Below are 20,315 nucleotides of genomic sequence, written 5' to 3' on the forward strand. Positions count from 1 at the left end.
ATTGCGGATTCAGCAGTGATATCCGCGGATCCGATCCGCAAATCCGCATATCTGCACATCACATATAAATAGCATAGTTTAAGAAAGTAAACCTTAATGTGATATGAATTTTAATGTGTTATTTTATGAATTTTATGATATTTTGTTTTTAATTTTTTATGTTGTACTTTAACTTAGAATAATTAAACTTAAATCTTGTGTTATTATTTTGTTTTTGTTATTCAAAAGAACTATTATTGATAATATTTTAAGAATAAATAGGCTTAATCAGATAAAAAATGAATTTTTTGGATATTTTTTTGTAAAAACAGCCCAATAAAATCTTAAAATAATTTTTTTTAAATTATGCAGATATATCCGATATCCGATATCCGATCCACAAGTATGCAGATCGGATCGAATCCAACTTAAAAAAATACAGATATCGTATTTTATCCGATCCGATAATTACAGTGCAGATCAAAAAAAATTTTAGGATATATCCGATCCGATTCGATATGTGTGCAGCCTTAAAAACTGCAAACACAAAGCATAGTCTTTTACTCAACCAAAAACTTTGTCAAACCAAGCCTAAGCCATACTCAGCTAGCTTCGTTCTTCCACGGCAGACGTAAAAGCTAAAAGCCGTAATCCCAGTATACACCTCTCGCTTTCTCTCAGACTCTCGGTCGCATGCTCACATCTGTTATTGAAACAGTTATTTTATTTCCCCTTAGTTTTGAATCTTTCTTCTTTTATACTCTCAGCTTGAGTTCGTTGTGCCTGCTAGCTACGCTTCCACAGGAAGCTTCATTTCTCCATTGTTTTGTGGCTTTTCCAACTTCGATGGCTTCTGCAAAGCGATTCATCTAGAATTCCTACGGGTACAATTTCGAATTCATTATAATTCTTACTCTTCTCTTCGCACTCATTCTTGTGTAGTTCTGTATTCGAATTTTATTGAAGGATGTGACAATTATGCAAAAAGGTTCTCGCAATGAAAATGCTTTATTTATTTATTTAGTGACTAAGAAAAAGAGAAAATAAAATGGAAGGTTGAATGTTCGCTGCAGGAGCTGTCGAGTGATAGATACACTTTCTTAGTTGAACATAAGCATTTGATTAAGATTTTACCCACTCTTTGCATATTTAGGGTTTTGAAATCTTAGTAGACTCGTGGGGTTTTTCTCTGCCTGTTTTGATTGTTTAGTTTCGTTTTGTTCAGGCGTTAGCCCCTTTTTATACAAAAAGAGAAGCAGATATGGATAATTCCCAAGGCCAGCCGCTCCCTCCAGGGGTTAATTCTTGGCCTAACTATTCATCGAACGTGCCTCAAAAAGTTATTTCGCAACCTGTTCCAGGAACTCAGTACCATTCAAGCTATTCTGGACCACAGTATCAGTTTCCTCTCAATGTTCCAGTTACATCTGATAATAACTTCCAAGAAGGATCCCTCCCCCAATATGGTGTTGTCACCGGTCAAGTCCTTACCTCAGAGGTCCCTCCTTTGGCCAAACAAAATAAGTTTTCAAACCCTGTTGCTGGAGGATATCAGATTGTTGAGATTGCTCCTTCATTAGTATCACAAGAATCCGGGTTTGCACAGAAAGTTGGTGATGTCATGGTAGATGTCTCTAATGTGTCTGCCACATGCTCCAATGTACAAATACAATTAAGCAGTGCCAGTGACATAGATGCTACTGCTCAGGATGCTATCTTACGAGAACAAGTATGTATCTCGACTCTTGTATTCAATTTTTCTTGTATTCTTCACATTTTTATTTAGTTGTTCTCAGTATTTTGGATTTTATCTTTGCTGTTAGGAAATTGCAACCCAAAATATCATAAGGAGCCAAAGGTATGGACTGTTTTCTCTTGAGTGATATACTTTCTTGATTCTGAAATATGTATTACTTGTTAAATACTCTGTTCTGTTCAAAATAAATGTTTTAAAACAAAAAACACACAGACTGACTAAGGAAAACAAACAAAAAAAATCTTCGTAATAATAGAATACTTATTCTAAAAGAGAGAAAGAGTATTTTAGGAATCTAAAATCACAAAGTTAAATATATTTATTATGTTGATGTAGAGAGGGAAAAATTGAGACTTCACCTGCCAAAGATAATTTGGACATATTCTCAGAACGCCGTGATCCCAATGCTTTGAAGGTGCGTGATAAACACATGATTTGAAATAATTTTATCCCTTTCAATATAATGAAATGAGTTCCATTTTTCGATTCATTAATTTTGTACTTTCCTTTTTACTAAACAGGAACATCTACTGAAGATGGCCACAGAGCACAGGGCTGAAATAGCTGTTAAGCGTGGGAAAGCTTCACATCCAGAAGAAGGTCTGTAGTTTAGTTACTTTAACCAAATATCATCTTATAACCTTTTTTTGTCTTGTACATTTTCTCATGCTCAATGATATATGTTGTTACGTTAATGGTTGATGTCGTTGGTGGAGTGATTATATTACTCTATTCTTACCTTTTCCATTCTCTTTAACTTGCTTTCTTTGTATATTGCTGTCTATTGTTGATTTGTTTCAGCATTTGTGACTGATGATACTGAAGGTTATGAGACTTTTATTTTCTTTTGTGGTGATTTTTGGATATGTTTACTCGCTATGGATGCCTTTTCGTTTGCAGTTTATTTACTGACTCTGCCATTTTGAATAGTCATATGATTTTAATATACTTGTCTATCAAATAAAGATGACAGTAAGGCTTTCTTGATACATATGTTGCAAAATCCGAGAAGGCTGTTTGGAGCGCTTTCACTTGTATACTTCTGTATTATTGGTGTAGTTTGGAGACAATTATGTAGTTTATTGTTGCTTGTTGGCTTCGTCCTTGTGGTATTAGTTGTTTACTGTATGTAGAGTCTAGAGAGGTTTTGTTTCTGAGAAATACTGATTCTTGTGAACTTCTTACTTCAGGCAAAAGGAAAACAAAGATTGCTAGTTAATGGATAAAAAATATGTTCTGATGAGATAAAAAGGGCAAACAAAAACCCAATTGAAAGAACTTTATGAGAAAGTTGCTTGGGTACTTTACACCTAGTGGTGGTATATATACGGGGAATAAATACATGTCATACTCTCATAACGGTTTCTATTCCGTAATTGTCTAATGTTGCCAATGGCACACATATTTATCATATAGCAGTTAGTTACTCGAATCGTATTTACCAGTTTTTCTCAAGATGAAGTTTACTAAGCGTTAAGCTTGTTATAAGCAAGCACTTAATAAGAAAAAGATGGAAAGAGATCTGCAAAAAAGATGGCTTGCAATAAAACTCATGGATGTTGGAGATGTCAGATTGGATACACCATAGAATTGAAGTGCTTAATAACAAGCACAAACTAGGTGAAGCAACTATGTATGACAGTGGCAGCATTGCTTGTATACTTGTATAGGCATCCAGTTGCACTAGATATATTTATTAGATATTAGACACATGTTTTCAGGAAAAAGGTAATTAAGAACTAGCTGTTGATTCTAATGTTCACCATGCTACATGTACTAGTGGCATGGTAGTTATACAATAGTCACAGGCATTATTTCATAAATGGTCCACAATGGGTTTGTCCGTTTGTCTAACCAATTAATCCGTCTGTCCTTGATCCTTGATTAGTCATGGGTTTGATTCTTTGATTTTCCTACTTATTTGTATGTGCTTGTTGATTCATGGGGCTTGCCCTGATCTTGGATTGGAGTGACTTTTTCTCGTCATCCTCTTTTTTATTAACATTTACCGATGATCCAAAATATCCTAACACTACACCGCAACTGTTCTAAAATTTTATTATATCTATGACGAACCCATATGCTTTCGTTGAAATCAATTTGGCTTTACTTTTATCAGGTAATTCAGAAATAGGTAATGGATATGGTGTACCTGGTGGAGGTGCCTATTATGATGCTCCCAAGCTTAATGCAACTGCAGGTATCATACATTTAATTTCGGAATTAGTTGAGTCATGCTGCATCACCCATTCACCCTTAGTTGGTTCTTGAATTCTGGAGCAGGTTATTCTGAATTAAAAGCTGATGGAGGTTCTGAGCAGAAACATGCAGCTAGAGAATTGCCTGAATACCTCAAGCAGAAGTTGAGAGCTAGGGGTATTCTTAAAGATGATACACATACTGAAGATAATGTAAGAATATTGATTTCATTTTATCTTTGTTACGATGAAACATTGCCCCTTCTCTTTTTTTAACTTGTTTCCATGGATTTCTGTTTTCGTTTTTTGTTTTGTTTCTTTTTGTTTCTCTCCTTTTTTTTTTGTTTGGGGCCATTATAGTAAAGTTTATTTTGCTGCAATCGTAATTTAGAATTCAATTTTCACTAATGTTCTTGGGTATTTTATGGTACATTATTTTCTGTCTGTTACTCTGTTCTGACAGACTGCCTGTTCTCAAATTTCAGAAAGTTACATCAGCTAAACCCATGGAGAATGAAAAGTTGCCCCCTGGATGGGTATGTATCATGCATAAGTTACTATAAATGTATACCTTTCATATAAATTTCTGCATATGATTTTTAACGTGGTTGATCTCCTTATTTTCATGGGACTTCCATAAATGAGATCCGGGATTTGATATGAGAAGAAAAAATTGGAATGATTCTTAGGTGATCATATCTAATGCATATTAGTAATCACTATAAGTTATATGTTCAGAAAATATTAGAAGAGTTAGCAATTCATAAGGGCTGCGAAAATCCTGGTACTTAGTATATGAATTACAGAACAATATAGCCAATATACCTATCTTATGTTTGAAAGATGGCTAGTTAGATGCCTTTCACTCTGATAATGTAATAACCTTTGTTTATAGATAGAGAAGTTCATGACTAGGTGTCTGGGTCTAAAGATATATAATTAATCACTTTCATTCTAAGCTCAAATGATTAGCAGACTTCCATCACTTATTTTTTTGTTCAGATCTGAATCACTTATTTTCATTTAGGTTTATATTTTCCATCGATTTCTAACTATTATTTAATACTACATTTTCCTTGTAGGTGGAGGCAAAAGATCCAGGAAGTGGTGCATGTTATTATTATAATGAAACCACTGGGAAGAGTCAATGGGAAAAACCCCATGAAGCAGCATTAAGTTTGCAATCGTCATCATCTTTACGTCTTCCAGAGAATTGGATAGAGGCATTGGATGAAACATCAGGTTCAGCAAAATATCACTTATTTGTGTTTGATCTTTCTATGGTTTTTACTATTATGTATTTCTAACTTCAAAAGGAGTTTGTGCCATGTAGTTGTTGGCAAGGAAGAAGTCTGACAAATGTTATATTTTTTTAGTAGTTTTGTTAGAGTTCATGCCTCCAAGATTTGTCAAAGCTTTTGGTTGCTTTTTTATTTTTTATTTTATTTTTTATATAGGACATTCTACAATAGTTATCATTATAAATCTCTGCTCCAGATTTGAGTGCCAATGCATTAATGTTGCAATTGCCTATGCCACTGTGAGCTGTTTGGTGAAGGACACAACAGCTGCAAATAAACACCATGCTTTAGCAACTTTTACTCCTTAGCACTTTAAAAACATCAAAAGTTAGTTAGGAAAAGATGCATGACAGATGTAGCATCCTTTCAATTCCTAATGCATTCTTGCTAGAATAGAATCTCATTCTTCCTTGATAGTTGATAAACCTTTTGGCAGTATATGTTCTGTCTAAGGTTAAGTGCTTTATTTGGACAGCGGTACTTGACAATATTAAGACCAATGATATATTGCCTAGCCACATAAGGCTTGATTTAGTTGTCTTATTCACCATTCATCATTAGAAGCCATTTAAAAAGTCACGTGTGTGTGTTATTTATGTTTGGTCCCATTTTATGAATCATAAAAGTCATTACATTTAATTCCTCCTTTATGTTGAAGGCCATAGGTATTACTACAATACAAAAACTCATGTCTCACAATGGGAGCGCCCTAATTCAAAACTGGAAGCTATGTCATATCACTCAGACTTGCACGCTGATGGCGGGGATGGCCAATCATCTAATTTTCCAAAATGCATGGCATGCGGTGGTTGGGGAGTTGGCCTTGTGCAGTCATGGGGTTACTGCAAACACTGCACTAGGTATAGCAATTACTCTTGCTTGTTTACGGCTTTATTTTCGGGATTTCTTCAAAGAATGCTTTTGCTGTTGAAATGTATACCTTATTACCTTGCTATGGCTTAATGATTTTGTTTTTAACTTTGTTTATTCTGAATATACATAGATTTACATTAGCCGTTGTATCTTAAAACAAGTAGAATGTGATATCACACATTTATATCAATATTGTGACCCGGTTTTGTATGGGGTCTCAACTTCTTATCTTGCAACGGGGTTATTCAGTGATAGCAATAAATGATTTTTCTCTAATGCTTTCTTGTTTTGGCCTTTTCTTGAAATGAACAAATGCAGAGTTCTGAATCTTCCACAATGTCAGTATCTGAATAATCAGCAAAGTAGTGCTGCGCACCCCAGTGAAACTTCTGATCATAAGGCTAGCAAACAGAGGTATATTTTATCTTTGTAAACATCCATAGTGCTGCCTCTCACAACTGAATTTGTTGTTTCTGTACCTGTTACATGATATCACTCAGATTGTCTCTTTGTCTACGTTGTAGTCTCTATTGAAAATTTTATGTGCTTGGATTTTAATCTGGTGTGAGAAGTATACGTTTTATTCTATAGTTCTCTTATGTCTGGGAAAATAGTGTGTAGAATAACAATTGTGGAATCTGCATTCCTGTTGAAAAGAGTTGGTGAAGATGAAGAAGCAGTTATCTTTTGAAGAGAAGCGCATAATGTCTGTTAAGTTCTCATCAGAGACAGAGGATAATGCAGATAACCAACTGCAGTCTGTGAAATGAAAATTGGACTGCAGTTACTCTGTATCTAAGTAATTTGAACTATTGGTTGAACTGCTATGCCACAAAATGATGAAAATCGAGTTATTTATTATTTCTTTATTTTTGTTTAAGATATGGCTTTGGATTTTATTATGGGTTTTCACAAAGCCATAATGGATATATCGATCTCAATTTCCCTCCAGGTCCAGTTGGAAACCTCCTTTTGATAAAGGAGGTAAAAAAGGGGGCAAGAAGCGTGCCTATGCAGAGGATGATGAGTTAGATCCCATGGATCCAAGCTCCTATTCGGATGCTCCTCGTGGTGGATGGTATGCTTTCCTTTTGAAATAAAAAAAAAAAATTAATCCCTTTTAAAATCCTGTTGCTGTTTGAATGGTTGTTTTATTGTTTATAAACTTTGTTTTTAGTTAGAAAAGCATGATTGATGAATTTGATTTTAATTTATGATCAATTTCAGGGTTGTTGGTTTGAAAGGTGTGCAGCCACGAGCAGCTGACACAACAGCAACTGTATGTACCTTCTTATTTGCTTCCTTTTCCTCCAAGCTCTTTTGCTCCTTGCTTCTTCTTTAGTTGCTTTTCTTATCTGTTCATTTGATATCTATTCAATTTTAGGCATTTTCAATAAAAAAGGTTTTCTTGAACCTGGTATCCTTGGATGTCTTAATACTCTAAACACCATTTTGTTTATTGGTCTGTTATTTTAAAGCTGGCCAAACTTATGGATTGTGGGTAAAATATTATGCCTAGAATTGGTGGATGAGGTGGTTGCATTTGATAAACAAAACTACCTCAAGTGTTGATATCAAGTGGAAGTGTTGCTCAGTGATGCCTGCATGAAGGAACAGAGGAAATGCATAGTGAAAGATACATACCAATCATAATTGTGATTGTAATTATAGGTTCAGCTTTGTTTGTGACCTTGGCCAAGACGCAAATTCAATTACAAATGTCTTTCGTGGTTTATTTCAGGGTCCTCTCTTTCAACAACGACCTTATCCATCTCCTGGAGCTGTTTTACGGAAGAATGCTGAAATTGCTTCCCAGAAAAAGAAACCAGCTTCTCATTTTACTCCCATATCCAAGAGGGGTGATGGGAGTGATGGGCTTGGTGATGCAGACTAAGACTCTCTTATCGACATTTGCTTTGTGCCAAGTGTATCAGCATCAGATCTGTTTCTCTAACAACTGAATTATCTAATGATGCCTTTCATTTGGCATAACCAGCTGTGTTTCCGTGCTATGCGCTTTTATTGCATATATCAAGGAAACTGGCATCAATGCTTTTGGCAAATGACTGCAGAAGCTATCTTTACAGTGCAAAATTGGAGTCAATATACTTGAAGTAGTATGACAAGTGAAGGTGAAACTTGCAGTTGAGCTTGACAGCAGTTGCCGGCAGAAACTACAGAACCTTAAATGATTTTTGCATCAAGGAAAGTTTCCGCAGAACCTGAGGATTAGAAAAGAACGGAAGTTCTGTCCGTTCCTGCATTTTGTACGCTTGTTTTTTCATGCAGAGCTTTTACAGTTGGGCCACTGTGCAATAACTGTAATCAATTTTAATTGTGGATTTGGAGGATTTTATTATGCCAGAAGAGTTTGTTTCTTTTTGGCATTTTTGAAATATATGTATACCCATGTATATGGATTGTAATTATTTGGTGGTGGTTTGTCTTGATTTAGTTTTCTAATCTAGGAGCAAAATCTCCCACATCACAATACGAAAAAGCATGTTATAAACTCTCCCTAGCTGCTGTTCCCTGTTATATCCGTTCCAGATTATTCCTCAAGCAACCTTAAAAATATACACGAAATGTCCCCACAGTACCGTATTATTAATCTAGTATTCCAAAGACGTTAATGATTATGAGTATAGGGGAAATTTGAGGGAGAAATATTTATGGAGTAAAAGTTAATCAGGTAAAAACTTATCCACTGTTGTTGAATTACTGTTAAACTCTAAGAAATAAAATTTACGAAGAGGTTCTGGTATGGCACTGTACGGAGCGGGACGTGATGTTTCAGTTTGTTTTGACCATGAAGATATAAATTAAAAGAGAAAGTATAGGGAGCCAATGGAATATTTGTACAATGTGTACAATGAAGGTTTAGGGATGTCTGATTCAGTATTAGAGATATAACCATTAGTGTTACCTTTTCCCATCAGCTGAAATTTTTGGGATGTATCATGACATGTTATCAGAGCTCTAGATCCGAAAAGCCAAGAGTTCGATCCTTGGTGAGCTCTAGATCCGAAAAGCCAAGAGTTCGATTCTTGGTGAACCCCAAGGAATAAGATTTACGAAAGACCTGGGTTTCCGCAGGTGTAAAATTTAGTTTAGCTGAGATGAAGGCGAGCTAAGCTGATTTATTGCTAGGCTTTTTCCTGTTTTTCCTTTTTGGTTATCATTTCCTGGCTTAGTTTGATTGTTCTATGAAGAAAGGATCCAAATTAGGCTGACGAAAATTGTTTTTATTAAGTGGCCTAATTTTTTAGAATGAGTTTAAGTAATAATTCCTGTAAAAAAGAAATAGTAATAATTTGTTATGTGAAATTATTATATATTTTATGTTGTTATGTGAAATTATTATATATTTTATGTTGTTATGTGAAATTATTATATATTTTATGTTGTTATGTGAAATTATTATATATTTTATGTTGTTATGTGAAATTATTATATATTTTATGATAAGTAATGTTTTGTTTTTTGTTAAATCGACTTAATATTTATTTTTATCTTATACTTTTAGATATAAATTAGAGTTTAATTTTGATGTATTGATGGTAAAATATTTTATACAATTATTTAATTGTCAGTTAGTTTGGATGATCATTCATATAATCAACGTAAAAAAAAAATAAGAATCCACAAAATAACAAAGTTTGAGGAAATTAAATAAAGGATGAACATTGTAATATATATAATAGAATTTACATTAACATAGTTTATTTCAATTTCGAAATACACAATACCATAATATTGGTTATAGAGAAAAAGAAAGACTTAGAGGTCCTCACCACGCTATTAAATATAAGAATTTGTTTAACATTGATTTGTTTAATGTTTCGCAACCAAGGCTAATTTGGTCTTTTCCCAGTCACTAGCGGACAAATTAATATCAGGCTAAGTATCTATCTATTAATATATAATAGGAGAGTAGTAGTAGGTTAATTGTTTGACACGTGCAGCTGTTTACATTCGACAAGTGGTATATCTCATTAAGTGACATATGGCACTAAATTTCTACTGCCTATTTTGTGAGTAAACAACTAGTATATAACCCGTGCGGACCATTTGATGATTCAAACATAAAATCTGATATTTACTTTTTTCATAATAATCATTTTTCTTATTTCAAACTGATAAAATAATTTAGTGTAAGCAACGGATATACCAAAAATTTCTTTATTCCATCAGGAGACATATAATTATTGGATGAAGTCATCAAGTAATTAAAAAAATATATTTATATATGAAATAAAGTTTACACAATAAAATTTTAAACTAATTTAAGTTAATAAATTAAATTCTACGATGTGTTTTATTTAAATTTTGTGTTTTTTATTTTAAATCCACAAAATGCACAAGTTGATTGTTTTGTTAACAAAAAATCATATGGTTGTTACGTGATATTTGACAATTAATTAATTAACATCGAATAATTTAATATTTTATTTTATTATTTGTTTTTAAATCTTACAAAATAAAATTGATTAGATTACGTAAGCACAAAAAAATATACTAAAACATTACGATATAACAAATTATATAATTGGAGACTAAATTAAATTAATAAAACTAATATCCTCTCCATTAGTAATTAATATTAAATTTAAGAGCAAGACTTTTAAGGTGCACCAACCAATGAGAAAGAGTCATTTAAAGTCTACCAACCAATCAGAAGACATTTAGGTGCAATTAAAAAAACAGTATGTTTCTTTCCCAAAAAAGAGTATGAGTAATTCAAATTCTCAATGCCAAAACCATTTTTGCCCCAAAATAAGCTAAACCCGATTTATCTAAACTTGGTGTGCTGCAGCTACTGTTTGGTATCCAGTTCAACAGTGAAAAGAGGAGGGCTAAAGTATTAATCAATTATCATAGTAAGTATTTCACATATTAAAAATCTCAGACCTTGGCTAAGTTTAATTGTAAATTGCAATGTGCTCTCCTTATTCAGTTAACCAACGCTTGTTTAAATGACAATGTATTTGTTGTGTGATAAGGTGAGTATTAAAGTGCTGATTAACACATGTTGGCGCTGAAAAATTTTCATCCTTTGGATATTACTTCTAAAGTGCCCAGCCTAAAGCTTCATCCAGCATGAACAGACCAAGAAAATGGAGCATCTATATTGAAAGCTCTTTCTGCAGTTATGCTTTCAACCCAAGGGTATTCTATTATATGCTTTGTGATTTAGTTTATTGTAGTAGACAATGTTGTACCATATGGTTATCTATTCTTCATTTTGATATTAGAAAAACTTTTTTGTTTGTTAATTGATGCCTTTGCCTGGGATATTTCTCTCAAACAATTTTGAACTTTAGTTTCAAAAGAACCATACTTTGCAATTAATGGTTACTTCTTTCGTAACTGCAGAATGCTTTGTGGTGTGTAAATGATGTGGTATATTTATATGCTTACATTGTTTTATATTCTGTCTATAAGAAACAAAGAATATTATGGCATGTATTTATTCTAGAAATGTGTTTCTTCATCTGATTTCAGATATAAATTTAAAACCAATTATGAAGATTGGGTCAAATCCATCAAACCCGAATTAGGCCATGATGTTTTTGAGTGTGTTATTGGTGTTATTGCTGCTATTAATAGCTTAATGCTACTCATAATAATATAAAAACCTTGTATAAAGTCTGGACTGAGATGCGAGCTGCATTTCAAAGTCTACTAAATGTACTATAAAATGTGTATTTATTCTTTATTTATATCCATTGTGCTCTGTATTTAGTGTTATCAATATTGAAGGTTATAGTGATGTTAATGTTAATTCTATCATAGGAGACAGAAAATAAAATAATGTAGTAAGCAGTTCTTGTTATTTAATTTTTTGAATAAGTGGAATGACTTGTCATGGAATTTCATTATTTATGCCAAAATTACTTAGATCACTGATTTTTACAACGAAATGACCAAAAAATTTTGGCAAGTCTACTTTCCATCCCATCCAATTAAACACATCCTGATTTTGGTTAGTTGTCCATCAAGATGATGGAATACTCGTTATTCCTTCTGTAGCAAACTGTCCATTTAAGCTTAATACAAAGTAAGGGTTGTCTTCTGAGTTTCATGTCAGAACTTCTGCATTGTCGAGCATTGCTAGCGTGTCTGGATGTTGTCAAGTAATTTAATATTTTTAGGTGCTAGAGGTGATATTGTTCCTTTTCTCAGTTACATTCGTTCTGAAACGTTGCTTGAGCTGCTTGCTAACTTTTATACTGTTTGTTGCAGGTTACAGTTCCATTAGGTTCTCATAATGGTGGTTGTGTTTCTGTTTCATTCATCTCATTCCATAGGGCTGATAAATTTCTACTTGATACGGTGTTGGATATGTATTGCACTCTTCAAGAGCAAGTTAGTGTTGCCTCCTATTCTTTGCCATTACTAGATACCAATGGCAACATTGAAACTTCTGAGCTTCTAGAGGAGAAGGTTTGTTCTATCTTGCTACTTTAAGAGCAGCAGCTTGCATTATATGTGCAAGGTGGATAATATGACATAAGCTGATAAAAGGCGTATTCTTCAGGGAAATGCAGCCTTTAAAGGAAGCCAGTGGAATAAGGCACTCAATTACTACACTAAGGCTATCAAACTGAATGGCATGAATGCGACTTACTACTGTAACCGAGCGGTTGCTTACTTAAAGTTAGCCTGGTATGAGGTTTCTCCTAGTTGCCGATTGGTATTTTGTCCATTTCTTTCTTTAAACGGTTTCACATGAAATTATGCAGTTTTCAGCAAGCATAAGAAGACTGCAATAATGCAATTTTGATTGATAAGAATGTGAGAAGATAAGCATGTTACAGTAGCATTTTTTATAAATCTTGTTTTCTAATATGTGATTTGTAATTGGTTTCTAAACTTTGATAACCTATTTAAAGTGTTACAGTACCCTCTAATATGTTGAGAACTGCCGGTAACATCCTGTTACCTAATGCACATCTGTCTTTTGCAATTGCCAGAGAAGTTCAAATGGACTTGATTTCATTGCTTATATTCTTTTTCTTGATAATGATCATAATGTTCATTTCCATATTTCGATAGTTTCCTGGGATCTTTGAGGTTATGAAATTGCTTGTATTCTTTTTCTTGTTAATGCACGTTTGTTGGGCTGTGCGTTAACAATCTTAATATTTATACATCTATAAAAAGTATCCGTTTTGTCAAGTGTAGCTCATTTTATATTTTCTGCAGAATGTGAAGGCGTATCTAAGATGTGGAGCTGCTAAAGAATCACTACTACGCTACCAGGTAAATTCTGTTATATCAAATTAAGATTTAAGTGATACATGCCTGAGTTAGTTACTTAAATATCATAAATGTGTCTAAAGGTTGCATAATTAAATAGTCTACACTGGAGCAAAAGGAGTACCTATTTGATGCGATGATTTCGCTTCGGCAAAATTAACACGGAGTTAAGCAACTTTCTTGTTGTAAGATGCCCTCTTCAACAAATATTCCTAAAAACTTCTTTGAATACGACATTGTCTGTCTCTGTTCGGTTATTAGCATCATGGCACAATAGTATCTTCAGTCCTTGCCTATTTGTTACTCTAGATGCTGCGACATAAAGCTGGCCGTGAGTAAAAACAGGCTTTTTGAGTAATAAACTAACCTTTGACAATGATTGTCCTTGGCTCTTATTTATAGTCATTGCGTAAGACACCATTATAAGAAACTGTCTTCGTTGGAACTTGAATGGAATTCGATGATCTGATGGGCTTAGAGTCTTCCTAGGAATAAACACCTTATGACCTTTGTTCTTCCCAACCTTGCTACATGCTTCAATGATGTGTTTTCCAAGCCTAGTGACAACCAAGTGGGTACCATTGCACAATCCTGCATAATGGTCTATATTCCTCAGTAACATTATAGGGGTTCGAACCTTTAATTTCAACTCATGATTTGGAACTCCTGAACATCTGATTGTGTTTAGGAATTCTGGTGTGTGTATGGATGCCAATAAGTCATTGTTGGATTCTGTTGGGCATGCCTTGTCTGAGCTGTAATATGTTTGTGCTTCAGTAGGGTTTAAGCTCATCATGTAGTTGTTTATCTCATCAACTATTTTCAATGTTGGTGCTAGTATTGCTCTATCTTCAATATGTTCATCAATATTTTTCAATAGTTCTGGATATGTTACTGATGAGCGGATAATTTATACGCTTTTTGGCATTGTTTTTACATAGTTTTCAGTATGATTTAGTTAGTTTTTAGTATATTTTTATTAGTTTTTAAATAAAAATCATATTTCTGGACTTTACTATGAGTTTGTGTGTTTTTCTGTAATTTTAGGTATTTTCTGGCTGAAATTGAGGGACTTGAGCAAAAATCAGATTCAAAGGTTGAAGAAGGACTGCAGATGCTGTTGGATTCTGACCTCCTTGCACTCAAAGTGGATTTTCTGGAGCTACAGAACTCCAAATGGCGCACTCTCAATTGCGTTGGAAAGTAGACATCCAGGGCTTTCCAGAAATATATAATAGTCCATACTTTGACCGAGTTTAGACGATACAAACTGGCATTCAACGCCAGTTCCATGCTGCATTCTGGAGTTAAACGCCAGAAACAGGTTGCAAAGTGGAGTTAAACGCCAGAAACAGGTTACAAACTGGCGTTCAACTCCAAAAGAAGCCTCTACACGTGTAAAGTCAATGCTCAGCCCAAGCACACACCAAGTGGGCCCCGGAAGTAGATTTCTGCATCATTTACTTATTTTTGTAAACCCTAGTAACTAGTTTAGCATAAATAGGACTTTTTAATATTGTATTTAGATCTTTGGATATCTTTGGATTGTCTTTTGATCCTTTGATCACGTTTGGGGGCTGGCCATTCGGCCATGCCTGAACCTTCATCACTTACGTATTTTCAACGGTAGAGTTTCTACACACCATAGATTAAGGTGTGGAGCTCTGCTGTTCCTCATGAATTAATACAAAGTACTATCGTTTTTCTATTCAATTTAAGCTTATTCCGATTCTAAGATATTCATTTGCACCTCAATATGAATGTGATGATTGTGACAGTCATCATCATTCCCAACTATGAACGCGTGCCTGACAACCACTTCCGTTCTACCTTAGATTGAATGAGTATCTCTGGGATTCCTTAATCAGAATCTTCGTGGTATAAGTTAGAATCCATGGACGGCCATTCTTGAGATCCAGAAAGTCTAAACCTTGTCTGTGGTATTCCGAGTAGGATCTGGGAAGGGATGGCTGCGACGAGCTTCAAACTCGCGAGTGTTGGGCGTAGTGACAGACGCAAAAGGATCAATGGATCCTATTCCAGTATGATCGAGAACCGACAGATGATTAGCCATGCAGTGACAGTGCATTGGACCATTTTCACTGAGAGGACAGAATGTAGCCATTGACAACGGTGATGCATAACATACAGCTTGCCATAGAGAGGAGTATGAATGATTGGTTGAAGACAATAGGAAAGCAGAGGTTCAGGAGGAACGAACGCATCTCTATACGCTTATCTGAAATTCTCACCAATGAATTACATAAGTATCACTATCTTTATTTTATGCTTATCTTTTAATTATTAAATCTCTATAATCAATTGAATCCGCCTGACTGAGATTTACAAGATGACCATAGCTTGCTTCAAGCCGACAATCTCCGTGGGATCGACCCTTACTCACGTAAGGTTATTACTTGGACGACCCAGTGCACTTGCTGGTTAGTTGTGCGAAGTTGTGACAAAGAACTAAGATTATGAACGTGCGTATTGAGTTTTTAGCGCCGTTACCAAGGAATGGAACCATCACGATTTCTGCGCACCAAGTTTTTGGCGCCGTTGCCGGGGATTGTTTGAGTTTGGACAACTGACAGTTCATCTTGTTGCTCAGATTAGGTAACTTTATTTTAATTTTAACCTTTTTGTTTTTATTATTCTTATTTTCAAAAAAAATAAAAAAAATATTTTCTTCTTTTTCATTTTTCCCAATTAATTCTCGAAAAATACAAAAAATTTTTAAAATCATAAAATCAAAAATATTTTTCTGTTTCTTGTTTGAGTCTAGAGTCAAGTTTTAAGTTTGGTGTCAATTGCATCTTTTTAATTTTCTAAAAATTATTTTCGAAAAATTCATGCATTGCATTCTTCATGATCTTCAAGTTGTTCTTGGCCAGTCTTCTTGTTTGATCTTCATATTTTCTTGTTTTGTGTCTTTTGTTATTTTTCATATGCATTCTTGAATTCTTAGTGTCTAAAAATTAAAAATCTTTAAGTTTGGTGTCTTGCATGTTTTCCTTTCTTGAAAATCTTTCAAAAATAAGTTCTTGGTGTTCATCTTGACATTTAAAGTGTTCTTGGTGTTCATCTTGACATTCATAGTGTTCTTGCATGCATCACATGTTTTGATCCAAAATTTTCATGCATTATGTCTTTTTTGTGTTTTTCTCTTTCATCATTAAAAATTCAAAAATAAAAAAATATCTTTCCCTTATTTCACTCATAATTCTCAAAAATTTGATTTGATTTAGTCAAAAGTTTTAAAAATTTAGTTGTTTTTATGAGTCAAATCAAATTTTCAATTTGAAAATCCTATCTTTTTCAAAATCTTTTTCAAAAATCAAATCTTTTTCAAATTCTACCTTTAATTTTCGAAAATTCCTTCCCTCTTTTTCAAAATTTCATTTTAATTAACTAATTGTTTTAATTTTAATTTAATTTTAATTATTAATTTTCGAATTTTAAATTTAATTTTAAAATATTTTTATTTTATTTTGTTTAATTTTCGAATTCCCCTCTCTCTCATCTCCTTCTATTTATTTATTCATCTACAAATACTTCTTTTCATCTCATATCTCTGCTCCTATCCTCACCCTTGTGTTTGGATTATCCATTCTTCCTCACTCTTATTCCCTTTCTTCTTCTACTAACAATAAGGAACCTCTTTACTGTAACGTAGAGGATTCCTCTTCTTTTCTTGTTCTCTTTTCTTTCATATGAGCAGGGACAAGGAAAAGGGCATTCTTGTTGAAGCTGATCCAGAACCTGAAAAGACTCTGAAGAGAAAACTAAGAGAAGCTAAAATACAACAATCCAAAGACAACCTTACAGGAATTTTTGAACAGGAAGAGGAGATGGCAGCCGAAAATAATAATAATGCAAGGAGGATGCTTGGTGACTTCACTGCACCTAATTCCAATTTACATGGAAGAAGCATCTCAATTCCTGCCATTAGAGCAAACAACTTTGAGCTGAAACCTCAATTAGTTTCTCTGATGCAGCAGAACTGCAAGTTTCATGGACTTCCATCTGAAGATCCTTTTCAGTTCTTAACTGAATTCTTGTAGATCTGTGATACTGTTAAGACCAATGGGGTTGATCCCGAGGTCTACAGGCTTATGCTTTTCCCGTTTGCTGTAAGAGACAGAGCTAGAGTATGGTTGGACTCTCAACCTAAGGATAGCCTGAACTCTTGGGATAAGCTGGTCACGGCTTTCTTAGCCAAGTTCTTCCCTCCTCAAAAGCTTAGTAAGCTTAGAGTGTATGTTCAAACCTTCAGACAGAAAGATGGAGAATCCCTCTATGAAGCTTGGGAGAGGTACAAGCAACTGACCAAAAAGTGTCCTTCTGACATGCTTTCAGAATGGACCATTCTGGATATATTCTATGATGGTCTGTCTGAGTTATCAAAGATGTCACTGGACCATACTGTAGGTGGATCCATTCACCTAAAGAAAACGCCTGCAGAAGCTCAAGAACTCATTGACATGGTTGCTAATAACCAGTTCATGTACACTTCTGAAAGGAATCCTGTGAATAATGGGACACCTATTAAGAAGGGAGTTCTTGAAATTGACACTCTGAATGGTATATTGGCTCAGAATAAAATATTGACTCAGCAAGTCAATATGATTTCTCAGAGTCTGAATGGAATGCAAGCTGCATCCAATAGTACTCAAGAGGTATTTTCTGAAGAAGAAGCTTATGATCCTGAGAACCCTGCAATAGCAGAGGTAAATTATATGGGTGAACCTTATGGAAACACCTATAACCCCTCATGGAGAAATCACCCAAATTTCTCATGGAAGGATCAACAAAAGCCTCAACAAGGTTTTACTAATGGTGGAAGAAACAGGTTTAACAATAGTAAACCTTTTCCATCATCCACTCAGCAATAGACAGAGAATTCTGAGCAGAATCCATCTAGCTTGGCAAATATAGTCTCTAATCTATCCAAGGCCACTCTAAGTTTCATGAATGAAATAAAGTCCTCCATTAGAAATCTGGAGGCACAAGTGGGCCAGCTGAGTAAAAGAGTCACTGAAACTCCTCTTAGTACTCTCCCAAGCAATACAGAAGAAAATCCAAAGAGAGAGTGCAAGGCCATTGATTTGACCATCATGGCCGAACCCAGAGAGGAGGAGGAGGACATGAATCCTAGTGAGGAAGACCTCCTGGGACGTCCAGTGACCAATAAGGAGTTTCCCTTTTGAGGAACCAAAGGAATCTGAGGCTCATCTAGAGACCATGGAGATTCCATTAAACTTCCTTCTGCCCTTCATGAGCTCTGATGAGTATTCTTCCTCTGAAGAGGATGAAGACATTACTGAAGAGAAAGTTGCTAAGTACCTTGGTGCAATCATGAAGCTGAATGCCAAATTATTTGGTAATGAGAATTGGGAAGATGAACCTCCCTTGCTCACCAATGAACTAAATACATTGGATATGCAGAAATTACCTCAAAAGAAACAGGATCCTGATAAATTCCTAATTCCCTACAAAATAGGCACCATGACCTTTGAGAAGGCTCTGTGTGACCTGGGGTCAGGAATAAACTTAATGCCACTCTCTGTAATGGAGAAACTTGGGATCTTTGAGGTGCAAGCTGCCAGAATCTCATTAGAGATGGCAGTCAACTCAAGAAAACAGGCTTATGGACAAGTAGAGGACGTGTTAGTAAAGGTTGAAGGCCTTTACATCCCTGCTGATTTCATAATCCTAGAAACTGGGAAGGAAGATGATGAATCCATCATCCTTGGAAGACTCTTCCTAGCCACAACAAGAGCTGTGATTGATGTGGACAGAAGAGAATTGGTCCTTCAATTGAATGAGGACAACCTTGTGTTTAAGACTCAAGGATCTCCTTCTATAACCATGGAGAGGAAGCATGAAAAGCTTCTCTCACTGTAGAGTCAACCAAAGCCCCACAGTCAAACTCTAAGTTTGGTGTTGGGAGGCCACAACCAAACACTAAGTTTGGTGTTGAACCCTCATATTCAAACTCTAAGTTTGGTGTTGGGAAGTTCCAACCTTGCTCTGATTATCTGTGAGGCTCCATGAGAGCTCACAGTCAAGCTATTGACATTAAAAAAGCGCTTGTTGGGAGGCAACCCAATGTTATTTAATCATATCTATTTTATTTTCTTTTTGTTATTTCGTGTTTTATTAGGTTGATGATCATGTGAAGTCACAAAAACTACTGAAAAATCAAAAAACAGAATGAAAAATAGCATTGAAAACAGCACACCCTAGAGGAGAGCAGTCTGGCTTTTAAACGCCAGAAACAAGCATCTGTCTGGCGTTTAACGCCAGAAACAAGACCAAGCTGGCGTTTAACGCTAGAAACAGGCTACATTTGGGCATTTAACGCCAGAAAAGGCAGCAGTCTGGCGTTAAATGCTAGGATTGCACAGCAAGGGCGTTTTACACGCCTAATTGGAGCAGGGATGTTAAGTCCTTGACCCCACTTGATCTGTGGACCCCACAGGATCCCCACCTACCTTCTTCTCTCCTTTTCACACCTTTTTTATAACTCTCTTCCCCAAATACCCTTCACCAATCACCTCAATCACTCTTTTTCATCACTTCTTCAACACTCACATCCATCCTCTCTTCCCCATAAACCCCACCTACCTTCAAATTTCAAACTAATTTCCCTCCCAAACCCAACCCTAATGGCCGAACCCTACACCCCCTCACTCCTATATAAACCCCTCATTCCTTCTTCATTTCCACACAACACAACCCTCTCTTCTTCTCCTTCGCCGAATACATCTTCTTCCCCCATCTCCTCCATTTTCTTCTTCTACTAATTTCTTTCTTCTTTTGCTCGAGGACGAGCAAACATTTTAAGTTTGGTGTGGTAAAAGCATAGCTTTTTGTTTTTCCATAACCATTTATGGCACCTAAGGCCAAATCCCTGAGATGCCTCAGGGGATGCACTTTCCT

General features: G+C 35.1%; 2 protein-coding genes across 9 annotated transcripts; both read left to right on the forward strand.

The window, feature by feature from the left end:
- LOC107625428 lies at positions 552-8,559 on the forward strand. 4 transcript variants are annotated; one of them, XM_021115941.1, is made up of 15 exons: positions 571-635; positions 747-863; positions 1,205-1,708; positions 1,803-1,837; positions 2,072-2,150; positions 2,257-2,335; positions 3,855-3,935; positions 4,019-4,146; positions 4,419-4,469; positions 5,016-5,175; positions 5,893-6,094; positions 6,426-6,521; positions 7,060-7,185; positions 7,335-7,386; positions 7,849-8,559. In XM_021115941.1, the coding sequence occupies exons 3-15, from the start codon at positions 1,241-1,243 to the stop codon at positions 7,999-8,001; spliced, it is 1,710 nt and encodes a 569-aa protein (XP_020971600.1). In that variant the 5' UTR covers positions 571-635; positions 747-863; positions 1,205-1,240; the 3' UTR covers positions 8,002-8,559. The 4 variants fall into 4 exon arrangements, with proteins under 4 accessions (XP_020971601.1, XP_016183544.1, XP_020971600.1 ...); XM_021115942.1 differs by lacking the exon at positions 7,849-8,559 and adding an exon at positions 7,627-7,842 and having other exon boundaries at positions 552-863; XM_016328058.2 differs by having other exon boundaries at positions 554-863.
- Positions 10,834-14,480, forward strand: LOC107628381 (outer envelope protein 64, mitochondrial-like). Of its 5 annotated transcripts, XR_002357591.1 has the most exons (5): positions 11,012-11,276; positions 12,354-12,554; positions 12,649-12,776; positions 13,317-13,373; positions 14,418-14,480. XR_002357591.1 is itself a non-coding variant. In XM_021115944.1 (4 exons), the coding sequence occupies exons 2-4, from the start codon at positions 11,208-11,210 to the stop codon at positions 12,841-12,843; spliced, it is 465 nt and encodes a 154-aa protein (XP_020971603.1). In that variant the 5' UTR covers positions 10,834-10,987; positions 11,111-11,207; the 3' UTR covers positions 12,844-13,138. The 5 variants fall into 5 exon arrangements, 3 of the variants coding, with proteins under 3 accessions (XP_020971603.1, XP_020971604.1, XP_020971602.1); XM_021115944.1 differs by lacking the exons at positions 13,317-13,373; positions 14,418-14,480 and adding an exon at positions 10,834-10,987 and having other exon boundaries at positions 11,111-11,276; positions 12,649-13,138; XM_021115945.1 differs by lacking the exon at positions 14,418-14,480 and having other exon boundaries at positions 13,317-14,334.

The sequence above is a fragment of the Arachis ipaensis genome, chromosome B02, assembly GCF_000816755.2.
Source record: "Arachis ipaensis cultivar K30076 chromosome B02, Araip1.1, whole genome shotgun sequence".
Lineage (NCBI taxonomy): Eukaryota > Viridiplantae > Streptophyta > Magnoliopsida > Fabales > Fabaceae > Arachis > Arachis ipaensis.